Here is a 15,681-nt window from a genome sequence, read left to right as displayed (position 1 = left end):
CAGAGAGCAGGGACCCTAACTTCAGCCCAAGTGAGATGTTATAAAGTTTACCAGGAGCTCCTTATATGAATAAACCTCTAGAATCTAACCCGTAGCTCACTGTGACGTACTATTTAAGTCCCTAGTGGGGATGCATGAGCTCATAGCTCTAGTTCACATAAAGGAACTCACTCACCTGGGATTGAAGTGAATTTTCTCTGGAACTTCCCTATGGTCTGTGACCACTTTCTGGTTGTCTCTATAATTAATTGGGTCATCAGGAATCCTAAATTTGGCTACCTGAATTTCAGAGTCACTCAGTTCAGCGTGGGAGATTCTTGCGTAACCCAATCTGTGGCAGAAACAGAAATGGTTTGTAAAGATTTTATCATCATACTGAAATCTGATGAGATCTGGCAGGTAATACCTTCACTAATAAGTCAGTTTCCTGTTTCTAACTCTGTATATTACTAGAATGAACTTGATTTATTACTCTAAATATTTACCAAAATATTTCTTTTATGATGTAAATGAATAAGGAACATGCACATAGATTTAATTAACATAATTGGCAACCTTACTCTTACTTTTTTATAGTAACTAATGAATATTCTATATATACAAATTGCCTCTCACATAATTGTTTTGTGTCAGTGGCAGGAATTCTCCAGAATTCCTGGAGAATTTAGGAGCAAAATCCTCCAGAATTTAGGAGCAAAATCCTCCAGAATTTAGGAGCATAGTCCTAAATTCTTTTTTACCTTAAAAAAAAAAAATCCAAAGATCACATGCACATTTTCATTCACAATTAAACATCTAAAGAAAAGATTTTTAATGGCTGAATGCATCAGTTCTTCAGTGTTCAGCCTTCTTTATGGTCCAAAGAACTGGACTGCCAAAGAATTGATGCTTTCGAACTGTGGTGCTGGAGAAGACTCTTGAGAGTCCCTTAAACAGTAAGGAGATCAAACCAGTCAATCCTAAAGGAAATCAACTCTGAATATTCATTGGAAGGACTGATGCTAAAGCTGAAGCTTCAATACTTTGGCCACCTGATGCAAAGAGCCAACTCATTGGAAAAGACCCTGATGCTGGGAAAGATTGAGGGTATGAGCAGAAGGGGGCTACAGAAGATGAGATGGTTGGATGGCATCACTGACTCAGTGCATATGAGTGTGAGCAAGCTCTGGGAGATGGTGAAGGACAGGGAAGCCTGGCGTGCTTGCAGTCCATGGGGTCGCAAAAAGTCAGACATGACTTAGCCATTGAACAACAACATCTGAAAAACTGCACATTTTTAATGTCTGGAAAAAAAAATTTACATCCTGCTTTTGCTTTGAGCTTTCAGTTCTCCAGGAATTTCAAAGCACTTTGTAGATGTTATCCAAATAGTTATCAGAAGCTCAGATGGAAAAATGGGGGAACCATGAACAGCCAAGAATTAATTTTATTTATAGTTTGCCTCTTTCAAAGTCAGCTTCAGTCTGACTCTTATTCAAAGAACAAGTATACTCATGTTCATTATTCAAAGAACAAATATATATCAAGCCCCTACTACATGGAGGCATTGTTCTAGGTATTGGAAACAAACAGTGACTAAAACAAATTTCTTGCCCTCATAGAGTTTCCATTCTAATCGAGGAGGACAAATACATGTATATATGTACGGTGATAAGTGCCCAAGTACTGTGGGAGAACAAGCAGAGGACAGAAAACGCTGGTGGCAAAGGTTTTTATTCTGTAATGAGTGGTCAGAGCATACCTCTTTGACAAAGTGACATTTGAGCAAAAAGCTGAATGAAGTGAGGGAGAAAGCCACACAGGTATTGGAGGAAGGGTGTTCTTGGGAACGGGAACGGCAAATGCAAAGGTCCTGAGGTCAAATGTACTTGGCTTTTCTGAGAACCAGCTCCACAATGACTGGAATGGAGTGCATAAGGGGAACCTGAGTTTGCATGGGGTAGCAGATGATGCGAAGCCTTCCTGACAGACTTCAGAGTTTCTCTGAGAGGGAGATGGGACATAATGCAGAGATGTAGTGGCTATGGTGTAGAGAGCAGACACCAGGGTAACAAAGAAGAGAGACCAGTTAGAAGGGCACAGAGGTAATTTAGATGAAAGACCAACAGGGGCTTGGGCCACAGTAGCAGAGGGAGGAACACCTAAAACCTGTCGCTCCATCCAGAATAGAGACAGAAACCCAGAGCTGGAACAAATGGAGAAGCAAGCCTGCCCACCACAGCAGATGAGAGAAGCACAATCTCGGCATCAGATGTGGGTCTGAGCTGTCTGACAGGTTAATGCATGTGTCTAAAAGCTCAGGTCCCAATTCTGTGTAGTTCCCTGTAATTCAACGTCACTCTCTCTAGTAAATCTAGGTCATTTATTTCCCAAATCTCTAAGATCAAAGTATAACCCATTTCATAGATTCTGCCTTCAAAAAGCCATTGAAGATAAGGAACCTGACAATCTAAATCTTCTACCAAAGCAGACAGTCTTTCATTGTTGTCCAGTAAGTATTTATTAAGTGCCTACTGAGAGCAGGGCATTGAATTAGATGATCCAGGTAAAGTTTGTAGAATTGGTTTCCTGGACAGAAACTGAATAACAGTCATCCCTAACTGCATTAATTTTGATATTTGCAAAATTACCTTCCCATCTGTTACAGACTAAATGTTTGTGTCTCCTCTCCTCAAATTCATATATTGAAGCCCTAAACCCACCCCCTGCCCTGTGCAGCCACATTTGGACCTCTAAGGAAGTAATTAAGTTAAATTAGGTGGGGTAGGTCCCTGATCCAGTAGGATTAGTGTCCTTATAGGAAGAGTATCGGCTTCCCTGGTAGCTTGGTGGTAAAGAATGCACCTGCCAATGCAAGAGATGTGGGTTCAATCCCTGGGTCAAGAAGATCCCCTGGAGAAGAAAATGGCAACCCACTCCAGTATTCTTGCCTGAGAAATCCTATGGACAGAGGAGCCTGGCGGGCTATAGTCTATGGGGTCCCAAAGAGTTGCACACAACTTGGTGACTAAACAACAGCAAAAGGAAGAGATATCACAGAACATGCATGCTCTTTCCCTCTGTCCCCAAAACCATAATAAAATTAATTTCTGTTGTTAAAGCCACCCAGTCTATTGTATTTTTGTTATGGCAACCTGAGCTGATTAAGATACCATCTCTCACAGCCATAGTCACTATATGTATGGGTGTGTGTACACACGCATCGCACTCAGTTGCTCAGTCATGTCCGACTCTTTGCCACCCCATGGACTGTAGTTCGCTAGGCTCCACTGTCCATGGAATTTTCCAGGCAAGAATACTCAAGTAGGTTGCCATTTTCTACTCCAGGGGATCTTCCTGAACCAGGGATTGAACCCATGTCTCTTGAGTCTCCTGCATTGGCAGGCAGATTGTTTACCACTGGTGCCACCTGGAAAGCCATATGTATGTATATATATGTCCAAAAATATTGCCATCTCCCTCTCCTAAGGAGAAAATAAAGAAGGTTTTGGGTCACAAATGTACAAACAGAGCCCAGTGATTAGTTATAATGGGCACTGGTACTACAAATACCCCTGTTACTAGGCAACTAACAATTTTTACATTTTGAACTTATACCTATTTCAATCTATCTCATAAAATGTTTTCTAGAGACTCTAATATCCCCATTAAAGCAACCACTTTAATATGAATTTAAACAGAAGTAGTATTTTCAATCTGAGATATCAGTCTTTTTCTTTTGGTATTAAACTGTTCTTTGTTTTAAGAAACACTGCCTTCAAAACAGATTTACAGTTACATGCTTGAATTTTGAGATTTTTCAGCTGTACTATTTTGGAATTTTATATATATGGATAATGTTCACCTTTTTATATGGGGTAATCTTTCTTGAAAAATACAATCTACCTGGAGAGCTCACCACAATATAGCAGTGACTCCACCTTACCCAAGATTACATGATTAGAAGTCAGCGAAGCTGGAATTCAAGCCCAGGGTTCATGCTGTTTCTACCATGTCATACAGTCAAAAATGGTGCCATTCCCAACTTGTTTTGACAGTTAACAATTATCATGCTTAACAGCTTACACAGTATCCTCTTTGTATAATTAAAGTTGATTTGCTTAGCCATTTACTCTTTCCTAAATCATTAGGCCACACCCTGAAAAAAATGTTAAATTGGGTAACTAACCAAATCAATGTTTATGAAAAGTAACAAAATTAATTAATTGCTTCCATAAAGTTTTACTTTCCAGGATAGACCCAAAAGATCACAGTAATAACAGATTCAGAAAAACAACTCTCAAACACCTATGCTTACCTGATCAGCCCTCGATACATAATGTATTCACACCATCTGTCTTGATCTGTGCTGTCGATATCCTAATGATGGAGACAGAAGAGAATGTTTAAAGCATTAAAAACAGTGCTCTATTTTGAATTGTTAGGGAAATGTGTGAGCTGTAGTAATAAATAAGCCTTTCTTTGTACATGCTTTGTACATTTCTTTGTACATGTACTCCACTTGATTCCTACTGATGTTTTAAGGTCCAAATTATTTACTCATTCTACAGATACTTCCAAAATACCTACCTTTTGCCCTTCTAGCCCCTGTAAAACAGGAAGGTGATCTAGAGAGGGAGGTAAGCAAGTAACTCGGTAATTACTACATAGCGCCTGGCTTCCCACAGCTTCGCGAGTCTCGCATCCCAAGCAAAACTGATTACATGCTCCTCGGCCATCCTGTGTAGTCCTGTAGGTCCACCGGCTACACCATTCTGCTTAACTGTTTATGGTCTCCACTCTCCCCTGCCTGAGCAGAGAGCCTCTTAATCACCTTGGCTCCCTGGTGCTTAGCATGAAGCCTGGCATCTGGCAAGAGTTCAGTCTGTATTTGTTAAATGGACTCACTGGAAAAACACACATTTTAGGAGTAATCATGAGTCTCTTTGATGTAGAAAGCTTGAGACCAGCATTATTTTTCAATAGAAAATCAGAACATAAGCATTTTTTGCTATTATATTTTAGGAAAATTCTAAACATGGAGCTTTTATACTAAGGAAACCTTCATTTTCTTCTTTTAAAAAATATACCTGACTTTTTACTATTTTGACTAAATTTTACTATCAAAATATAATTTTAAAATATTTTTAAATAACTGAAAGAATACACACAATTTATTATGTACTTCTAAATTTTTTTCTTAAGCTTGGTAGTCGACACATAAATGCTAGTTGTTTTTTTTTTCCTTTGGCCCTTCTGTGTGGCTTGTGAGATCTCAGTTCCTGACCAGGGGTTGAATCCCTGAGCCATAGCAGTGAAAGCCTGGAATCCTAACCACTAGACCACCAGGGAACTATGGATTCTTGTTAATTAATCTTTACTATTATTCACATATCACACACATACAATATGACTTTTGTATACATAGAAAAATTGTAATAAATTTTAAAAATTAAATTTAAATTGGATTTCCCTGGTGGGCCAATGGTTAAGACTCTGCATTTCCACTGCAAGGGGCACAGGTTCAATCTCTGGTTGGGGAAGTTCCACATGGCACACAGCAGGGCAAAAAAAAAAAAATTCTTTTAACATTTTAATGATGAAAAATGCAAATATATTTTAAAACTACTGCTCTGGCTTGCCTTGGGAAGAGATAAAAATTTAGTCATTTACCTGTACGTAGTGGGAATAATCAATTAGGAATATGTTTTGCTATCTTTTTATTTTACCAGATTTTTTTTAAAAGATGCTCTCAAATTTTAAGACTGCAGAATTTAAATACTCATTTCTTAAAGAGGAATATCTATTCACTCAAGCATTTATGATTAAAATTCCTCTCTGCATTAATAAAGTTCCTAATAGGAAAAGTTATATAAGAATCTGCTGCCAATCTTGACACAGCTTCTGACCATGACAGTGGAACCCAATAGAGTATTAAATTAAAATAAAATAAAATTCCTCTTCCCTGCGCGCACACACACACATTCCCTCTATGACTAGGATACAATCAATTTTTTCTTAAACCTGCCAAATATCATCTTGTCTAATATTCTCCTGTACTTTATAGACCATATACTTACATGTTTATCTAATATGATTTTATACATACAGCCAGATGTACATAATACAAATATATAGCTACCCCTTAATGAGTGCATCCTATATACAAAGCTGAGGACCTTTCAGACATTATCTTATCTTACATCCTCATGACAACCCCATGATATGTATTATTTTATTATTGCTACTTTACAGATGGTTAACCAGAAAGGTTAAGTACTTGCCCCAAGGTCACAAAGCTGGTAAATGTGACACCAGGTAGGCTAGTGTATGAAGAGGTTACATGGAGAGAGAGGCCCAGCCAGCAGACAGCAACCAGCACCAAGGCCCAGACAAGTGAGTGGGGGACATGTCAGGACCCCCAGCCACAGACACCAGCTGACTACACGAGTGAACCCAGGCAAGAACAGAACACCATTCCGCAGACCCACAGAGTCACAAGGTTATTAGGCCACTGTTCTTTTTAAGCCACTAAGGTTTGTAGCTTCCACAGTGATACACAGTGATAAATAGCTAATGCAGCCCCTGTGACTCCACACTCTTCCAGATTTCACTCTTACTCTTCTGATCTCTACTTAATCTCTTTTCTGAGATACTCTCTCCCTTCTCTTCCCTCACCCATCCCCCTCACGAGAGCCACACTAAAGGCGACTCTATCAGGGATTCTCTTTGGTCTTCCTTCTGCAAGTCTCTTAACTCTGTAAGCAACAATGTCCCCTCCCACATTGGAATAATCACCTAGATAATGACAACTCCTTAATCTATATTTCTGATCCTGACTTCCCTTCTTAGTTCCAGATCCATATATTCAGCTGACTAGTAGACATCTCCCCTAATATCCCACAGATTGTTCAACTCAGCCCATAGCTGAACTCATTTTCTTTGCAAACCTCTCCTTCCTTACGTGTTCTCTATAATAATGTGTCACCATCATAAACCCTCCCTCTTGACCAAAGCCAAAATTAAGAGTCCACTTGACTCCACTTCTGCCTTATCCACTAGGGCAGAGATTAACTAATCTCCCTAAAATCTGCCTTGCCCCGTTCCAAAGTTGTAGGATTTTTAGCTAGGTCTAAGAGTATCAAATTGCCACATCCACTGGATCATGGAAAAAGCAAGAGAGTTCCAGAAAAACATCTTTGTGCTTTATTGACTATGCCAAAGCCTTTGACTGTGTGGATCACAATAAACTGTGGAAGATTCTGAGAGAAATGGGAATACCAGACCACCTGACCTGCCTCTTGAGAAATCTGTATGCAGGTCAGGAAGCAACAGTTAGAACTGGACATGGAACAACAGACTGGTTCCAAATAGGAAAAGGAGTACGTCAAGGCTGTATATTGTCACCCTGCTTATTTAACTTCTATGCAGAGTACATCATGAGATACACTGGGCTGGAAGAAGCACAAGCTGGAATCAAGATTGCTGGGAGAAAAATCAATAACCTCAGATATGTAGATGACACCACCCTTATGGCAGAAAGTGAAGAGGAACTAAAAAGGTTCTTGATGAAAGTGAAAGAGGAGAGTGAAAAGGTTGGCTTAAAAGTCAACATTCAGAAAACAAAGATCATGGCATCCGGTCCCATCACTTCATGGGAAATAGATGGGGAAACAGTGTCAGACTTTATTTTTGGGGGCTCCAAAATCACTGCAGATGGTGACTGCAGCCATGAAATTAAAAGACTCTTACTCCTTGGAAGGAAAGTTATGACCAACCTAGATAGCATATTCAAAAGCAGAGACATTACTTTGCCGACTAAGGTCCATCTAGTCCAGGCTATGGTTTTTCCAGTAGTCACGTATGGATGTGAGAGTTGGACTGTGAAGAAGGCTGAGCGCTGAAGAACTGATGCTTCTGAACTGTGGTGTTGGAGAAGACTCTTGAGAGTCCCTTGAACTGCAAGGAGATCCAACCAGTCCATTCTGAAGGAGATCAGCCCTGGGATTTCTTTGGAAGGAATGATGCTAAAGCTGAAACTCCAGTACTTTGGCCACCTCATGAGAAGAGTTGACTCATTGGAAAAGACTCTGATGCTGGGAGGGATTGGGGGCAGGAGGAGAAGGGGACGACAGAGGATGAGATGGCTGGATGGCATCATGGACTCGATGGACATGAGTCTGAGTGAACTCCGGGAGTTGGTGATGGACAGGGAGGCCTGGCGTGCTGCGATTCATGGAGTCGCAGAGTCGGACACGACTGAGCGCCTGAGCTGAACTGAAGAGCATCAGGATTCAATATTGCAGCACATCTCGGTGCTTTATGATGACCAAATGGGTGGGATGGGGGTAGGTTAGGAGGGAGGTCCAAGAGAGAGGGGATATATGTATGCATATGACTGATTCCCTTCACGGTACAGCAGAAACCAACACAACATTGTAAAGCAAGTATATTCCAACAAAGAAAATTTAAACAAGAGAATCAATCTAGCACAACTGTAAATAAACTATATTTCAATTACAAAAAAGGAAAAAATTAAATATTGCATCTCTCAGCATCCCAGGTGGCACCAGTGGTGAAGAACCCACCTGCCAGTGCAGGAGACATAAGAGACGAGAGTTTGATCTGAGTCAGAAAGATCCCCTTTAGGATGACATGGAAACCCACTGTGATATTCTTGCCAGAAGAATCCCCATGGACAGAGGAGCCTAGAGGGCCACAGTCCATAGGGTCACACAGACTCGGACACAACTGAAGCAACTTAGCACACACGCACGCACACTGAATCTCTCAATTTCCTGAACAGTGAGATATGGCCAATGACTAAATGCTAATCAACGAAATGTAAGTATGAGTGTTGGAGTTTGCCTTAGAGATAACTTGTATATGCTCCTGGCCCCGTCTTTATCCCATCCTCTATCTTGCTAACGAGAACAAGGATGTGGCCATCTTGGAACATGAAGCAAACTTGGGAGTGGAGGCCTTGTAACGTGGAGCCATGAAATAGAAGGGGCACGTTCTCAATACCCCCAAGTACCATACTTGCAGTAAATCACCTGCCCAGACATTCACATAAAGAAACATACCTCTCTTATTTAAGCCACTGTCATTTTGTTTTCTCACATATAGAAAACTCTCATCATGCCACATTCTCTCACCTGCCTCTCTAAGCACTTGATAAGATGGATAAGTCTTTTTGTTTGCAGATATTCTCTCAAGATAATGAACTAAAAAGAGACATGTAAAGGACCAAGAAATGTACATAGGGCTTAACTAAATATAGCAATTACATTTCTCATTATAAATTAATGCACTTGGGACTTTCCTGGTGATACAGTGGCTAAGATGCCTTGGTCCCAACTAGATTCCACACGTCACAGCAAAGATCAAAGATCCCAAGTGCTGCAGCTAAGACCCAGTGCAGCCACAAAAATAATTTTTTTAAAAAAAGATCCATTGCTATTTTTTTTAATAAAATAAAATAATCCATTTAACATTCCAGTGTGTATGTATATCTCAAGGATTTAACTGTCAGTTTCCCAGAGCATGATTATATCTGGATACACCAACAAATTCAACCATTTGGGACCTGAACAGATAAGGACAATCTCAGTGTCATTTAGTGAGGCCTTGATCAGCCAGCCTGTCTATATGACACATTATCTTCTACCCTCATCATGATTAACTTGCACAATGTGGCAGATTCTATTTTCTAAACATGGCTACAGTAATCCACCTTCCACATAGTATTCTTATTTAAATTTGACACTGGCCTCACCAAGAGATGGGGTTTATGTTTTGTTCACTTGAATATGAGCAGGCTTGTGATGATGACAGGCATGATACTATATGACTTACAAGGTCATACAAGACAATACAGCTTCTTCCTGGGTCTCTTGGGACACTCACTTTTAGAACCCAGCCATCATGCAAGAAAGAAGCCCAAGAAGCCTACAGAAACAAACCAGGACTCTGAGTCCAAAGCCCGAGCTGAGCTCCTCGTCAACAGCCCCACCAACTTGCCCCTTATGAGTCATCTGCAAAGTGGCTCCTCCAGTCCCCAGTTGAGCCACCTCTCTGTGTGCCACAGACATGAGCTATCCCCACTGGGTCTTGTCCAATTTGCAGATTCATGAGCAGAGAGATGAATGCTATTTAAAGCCAGTATGTTTTGGTAGTTTTCCATGCAGCAGTTAGATAATCAAGATACATATTAAAATGTTGGGTTGGGTTTTTTGAAACCTGAAGAAGCAACACTTTATTTAAGAAATCGAAACACCTAATAAGGTTGTGTTACCTTCACATTGCCATGTTTAATGAGCTGTAGATAATCTCTGGAACCAGGTGCTGATGTGATATATCCCAGAAATATCACTTGCTCAGAGCTATTTTTCAGTAGTTTTGAAACAGCAATAGCTTGAAGTTTCCTGTCGAGGTCATCTCTGAAAAGAATGCCAAAATATACCTCTTTATTGCATGTGCAAAACAATTTTAAAAAATACTAGGTACCTAAGTTCCCAAATAATAACTTCAAACAGTGTGAAAACCCAGAATAATTCCTATTAGGACACATTAACTTCAGTTCAGCTGTCGCTCAGTCATGTCTGACTCTTTGCAACCCCATGGAACTGTAGCATACCAGGCTTCCCTGTCCATCACCAACTCCTGGAGCTTGCTCAAACTCATGTTCATCCAGTTGGTGATGCCATCCAACCATCTCTCCTCTGTCGTCCCCTTCTCCTCCTGCCCCCAATCCCTCCCAGCATCAGAGTCTTTTCCAATGAGTCAACTCTGCATGAGGTGGCCAAAGTATTGCAGTTTCAGCTTCAGCATCAGTCCTTCCAATGAATACCCAGGACTGATCTCCTTCAGAATGGACTGGTTGGATCTCCTTGCAGTCCAAGGGACTCTCAAGAGTCTTCTCCAACACCACAGTTCAAAAGCATCAATTCTTCAGTGCTCAGCTTTCTTTATGGTTCAACTCTCACATTCATACACAACTACTGGAAAAACCACAGCTTTGACTGTTATGCAAATGATCAAGACAGCTATTGTGCGTCAAATGAGCAGCTGATAAAATTTTGACTAAGAATGAGATAACCTTTCCCCACAGATCATTTGGAATCGAGTGGACCTAAATAACTAAAAGCAGCATTTGTTCAACTTTTCATCAGAGGAAATTATATTAATAATCTTAAGACTTGGTCATTGGTATTAGAGCTAAAGATTAGTAGTTTAAAAAAAATCAAGGAGTAAGAGGGAGAATCCTAATATTCACAGAACACACCAGGTTTGTTAACCTACTCAACTCTTTCAACTGAACGCTTTCTAAAAGCCTCCATAGCTCTCCTGGTCAAATACTAGCTAAGCATGCTGCTTTTATTATGCTGAGCACTCTAAGTGTGTAACTGACAATCAGGCAAGTACATCAAGCTTTTGGGGGGTTATCGTCAGTCTGGGGAAAAATAGGGACATCATAGTTGGTATGATCGAGAGAGGAAAAGTGAAACCACTCTAGGCATTTCAAACAAAGTGAATTTAATACAGGGGATTGGCTACGAGGTGACAGGAAGCCAAATAGGACTCAGTGAGGCAACTGGAGTTGAGTGAGCAACGTCTACCACCTCGAGGGACAACAGGAAGAGGTGATAGTCCCAGAATCCACAAGCTGGTACTAGCTGATGGGAAATGGTACTATGGAGAAGGCTACTTAGAAGGATCTGCTACCACTGAAGGAGGAGTTGGAGCCACAGTGGAGTCAGCTGCTGCCAGAGACAACAAAGAAAGCAGAGAGAGGGAATGAGAAATACTCTATCTCCCCTCTCCTCCAACCCTCCAGCCTTGCATTAGTGCATTACATTGGCTCAACCTATTCAGAAGCCAGAAGGCAACAGACTATGGGAAATGTGGTTTCCAGCAATCTGTAGCTGGAAGGGAGATGAACCAGGAATGGATCCAAGAGCAACACAGGCATTTAGAGAGTAAGACAGCTAATGTGCACGCTCACTTGCTCAGTCATGTCCACTCTTTGCAACTCCGTGGACTATATAGCCTGCCAGGCTGCTCTGTCCATGGGATTAGTCCGGCAAGAATCCAGGCGATCTTCCCAACCCAGGGATTGACCCCACGTCTCCTGTGGCTCCTACATTGGCAGGAAGATTCTTTACCACTGAGCCACCTGGAAAGCAGGAGCCAGCTAACACATGACTGTTAAGAAACAGCAGTGGGAAAGGAAGATAGAGGTCACCAAGGACTGAGAAGACTCGAGAAAACTCACTGAAGAAGAAGACAGGACTGAACTTATCCATTCTTATGCACAGACAGCTGAGCCCTATCAAAAGACGTCTCAAGAAGTAGAACAGTGAAAAGAATGACCATTTGTTGAACATCTTTGCCCAGATGCATTGCCAACTCTTCTCTATGCCCTGGAGGCTGATCCCAGCAGATTTCATCTCATGGGCTCCCTTGTCTGCTAATTTCCAGTGAGGTCTGGCCAAGTGAAGGCACCAGCAGGAGATGAACAGGTAGGAAGAGAGAGAAGTTGGGACATTTCTTCTCCAGGAGCTGCATTCTTCATGCCTGGTGGCCCTTTTCTGATTCAAGATCAAACAGGGCTCTGGGAACACTGTTTCTCTCTCTGTCCCTTCAGGCCTAAGTATCATAATGATTCTCCACTGTTAACTAGTGTTTGAGTACCTTAGCATCTCTTACCTGTTCCCCTGACCCTTCCAACATCTTTGTAAGTAGTCCCTTCATTAGGTCTGCAGTGAATTCTCTTCCTCTCACACCCACAGCCGGGATTCAAATCAAGTCTAGAGCCTGCCAAAGTTACTGTTCCACAGATAGAGTTTTCATTCAAATATGTTTTAGCAATATATTATTGGAAAATAATCTATGAATTTGGTTTTACATTTTCTCAGGAGATAAATTTCATCCAGTGATAATAATTAAAATGTGTATGTATATATAGGTACAAAGGAAGAAGGAGGAGGGACTAGGAGAGAGGGAGGAACAGAGGGTGACTGAATGCATGTTTTATGTTTCCTTATCTGTTGATGTATAATCAGCCCAATAACCCTATAATGTGGGCTGAAAAAAACTAATTTTATCTGATTTTCAGAGACAAGGGAAATATAGCTCACTGAGTTTACCTTACAACAGAACCAAAACTGTAACTACAGACTACAGGTTCTGTATGGGTTTGTACATTCGTTCTTTGTACATTTCTGCCTGTTATAGGGGGAAAAACACAGTAATTAAGTGGTGACTCAGTTAACTGCCTAATATAACACCAATTTTAGTTATGGTGTATACCTAAATAATTAAGGAATGCCACTGTTATCTGTTAATTGGTTGTAAAGACACGTGTATAGTCGGTAATTTGAGAAATCCCATTGAATCAGCTGATAACATGCATACGCATTTTGTAATTCATTCTTAATATTAATCTGATTTCATGTTTATAAGCCATAATCACTAGAAAGTGAAATCTTTAAATATTTATTCAGAATAAAAAATTTTAGTAGTGTAATAGAAAACAACGGCAAACAGAAATATGTAATGATGGCTTTACAAACTATTTGAAGTGTGAACTTTCTCATGTCACTTGGGCATGGACAAGAGCCAAGGCTCTAAGGGAAAAGGCTGCAGCTAGCACTGTGCCTGGGACGTGACAGATGCTTGACTTGTGTTTGATAAATAATCTTTTAAGCTGCCCAATGTACCACACATTTAGAGATGTCCAATTTAGTTTCATAATAATGGCCAGTATTAACTGACCAGTGACTCTAGTCATATACTTTTCATGACAAAACTATTCATAAATATGTCTTATTTCATTCCCACAAGAATCCTATGAAATAGGTAGGATTATTGCTCCTAATTTAGAGAGAAAACTGAGACATAAGGTAAACAAATTTGGTGACGGATACACCTTGAATTAGGATTCAGACCAGATTGTCTGATTTCAGGTTCTGGAGTTTTCTGTTCTTTGCCATTTAGCCAGACCACTTCCCTCCCTGAAGTGACAGCTCCTCAATAGATGTTTGTTCTTATCATTACTGCTGTTGTTGTCATCATTATTAAATCACGAGAGCAAGCGAGCAAGCAAAGGTATATTGTTAGTTACAGAGATTTAAATATATGGTTAATAGAGTTAGAAAAGGTAGTTCTTCCTTGCTCTTTTCCAAACAATTTGAGGCTGTCTTTTCATTTTCTCTTCCCTCTCAAGTCTATTCTTCACATTTCAGAGGAGGTCTGAAGGAGTTAAAGGAGACAGCGGGGGGAAAGCAGAGGGAAAAGGGGAAGGAGTGTGTTCAACTATTTCTTAGGTTGAGACCTTGCCAGCTTTAAACACAAAAATGCCTATTTTTCAAAAGATAAACCCAATTCACCTGCAATTTAAGCTCAGTGGAGTGATTGCTGAATGCCTATACTTATGACATGAAAACTGCTAGGAGAAACAGAAGGCATTTCTTTAAACAGTTTTTCAGCAATATGGACTGTCTATACCATCCGTGCTCCAAACACCTTCTCCTTTCTAAGAAGACCAGCAAGAGTCCAATTAGCAAACAGTCCCCATTAATCACATTTGAATGGCTGGCTTATATTACTTATGCTCTGACTTTATTTCAGAAAATAGTCAAGTGCACTTTCACAGATGCACAAAACACTGTGAGAAAAAGAGAGGTGATAGGAAGTAAGGATAGCAGACATACTCATCTTGTTTAGGTGAAATTTACAATACAACAATGTTGGGGGGTTTTGTACTGTTCTCTAAGGCGTGTCTGATTCTTTTGGGACCCATGGACTGTAGCCTGCCAGGCTCCTCTGTTCATGCGATTTCCCAGGCAAGAATACTGGAATGGTTTGCCATTTCCTTCTCCAGGAGATCTTCCTGACCCAGGGACCAAACCCACATTGCCTGCATGGGCACTGAGCCACCAGGGTAGCCCTCTGTTGTACTGTAAGTTTCATCCAAACAAAACAAATGTGGCCGCTACCTTTGTTTGTTGTTTTTCAATGTTCTCTATGTCACTGTAAAGCTCTGTGGCCTTTTGTGTCATGCAGATAGACAGCGCCCATTTGCCATATTTTATAGCACTAAGCACTTCGCATGTATGTTTTCAATGACTGAAATGAACATTCAAAGAATGTTCAGTATTGTTGTTGGTCACTCTGTCGTGTCTGACTCTTTGCAACCCCATGGACTGTAGCCTGCTAGGCTCCTCTGTCCCCATGGGATTCTCTAGGCAATAATACTGGACTGGGTTGCCATTTCCTTCTCCAGATGTTCAGTATGGTAGAATATAAATTATGCACTTTTATCTTGGCTTTAATAACATAATGTTGGCATTATTTGTGATTTATTCAGTGCTAAGCCACTGGTTGTGGATGTTATTCTTTGTAGATAAAACTCATTCCCCATTCCTCATCTCGCCTTGGAGGGGAACCAACTTAGAAAATCATCTTGGCCTCTCTCTCTCTCTCTCTCTCTCTCTCATCCTTTACTTCTTGGGAGGATTTTTCTAATAAATCAAGCTTGGAAGAATGAACTAAGAATGCTTGTCTCAAACCCTTCCTATCTCTTCTTGGAGCCTGCTGGTTTGCCAACAGGGAGTTTTCTTGTGTTATTCTCTTCACTAAGGGGAGAGTGTGACAGGGCGGACTCAGTCCCTGCCTCATGGTTCTGCTGCTTTGGGG

General features: G+C 40.7%; 1 protein-coding gene across 1 annotated transcript in view; it reads right to left on the bottom strand.

Moving 5' to 3' along the window:
- CWH43 (cell wall biogenesis 43 C-terminal homolog) overlaps positions 1-15,681 on the bottom strand; it is a 52,227-nt gene that overhangs the window by 3,312 nt on the left and 33,234 nt on the right. The window contains exons 13-15 of the mRNA XM_052642243.1: positions 10,277-10,421; positions 4,298-4,359; positions 176-331 (exon numbers count right to left, since the gene is read on the bottom strand). Coding sequence (XP_052498203.1) covers positions 176-331; positions 4,298-4,359; positions 10,277-10,421 — 363 coding nt within the window. The remainder of the gene's footprint in view (positions 1-175; positions 332-4,297; positions 4,360-10,276; positions 10,422-15,681) is intronic.

This window comes from Budorcas taxicolor, chromosome 6, assembly GCF_023091745.1.
Source record: "Budorcas taxicolor isolate Tak-1 chromosome 6, Takin1.1, whole genome shotgun sequence".
NCBI lineage: Eukaryota > Metazoa > Chordata > Mammalia > Artiodactyla > Bovidae > Budorcas > Budorcas taxicolor.
Note: the sequence above shows the minus strand (reverse complement) of the source record. Positions and strands in the feature narration are given on the sequence as shown.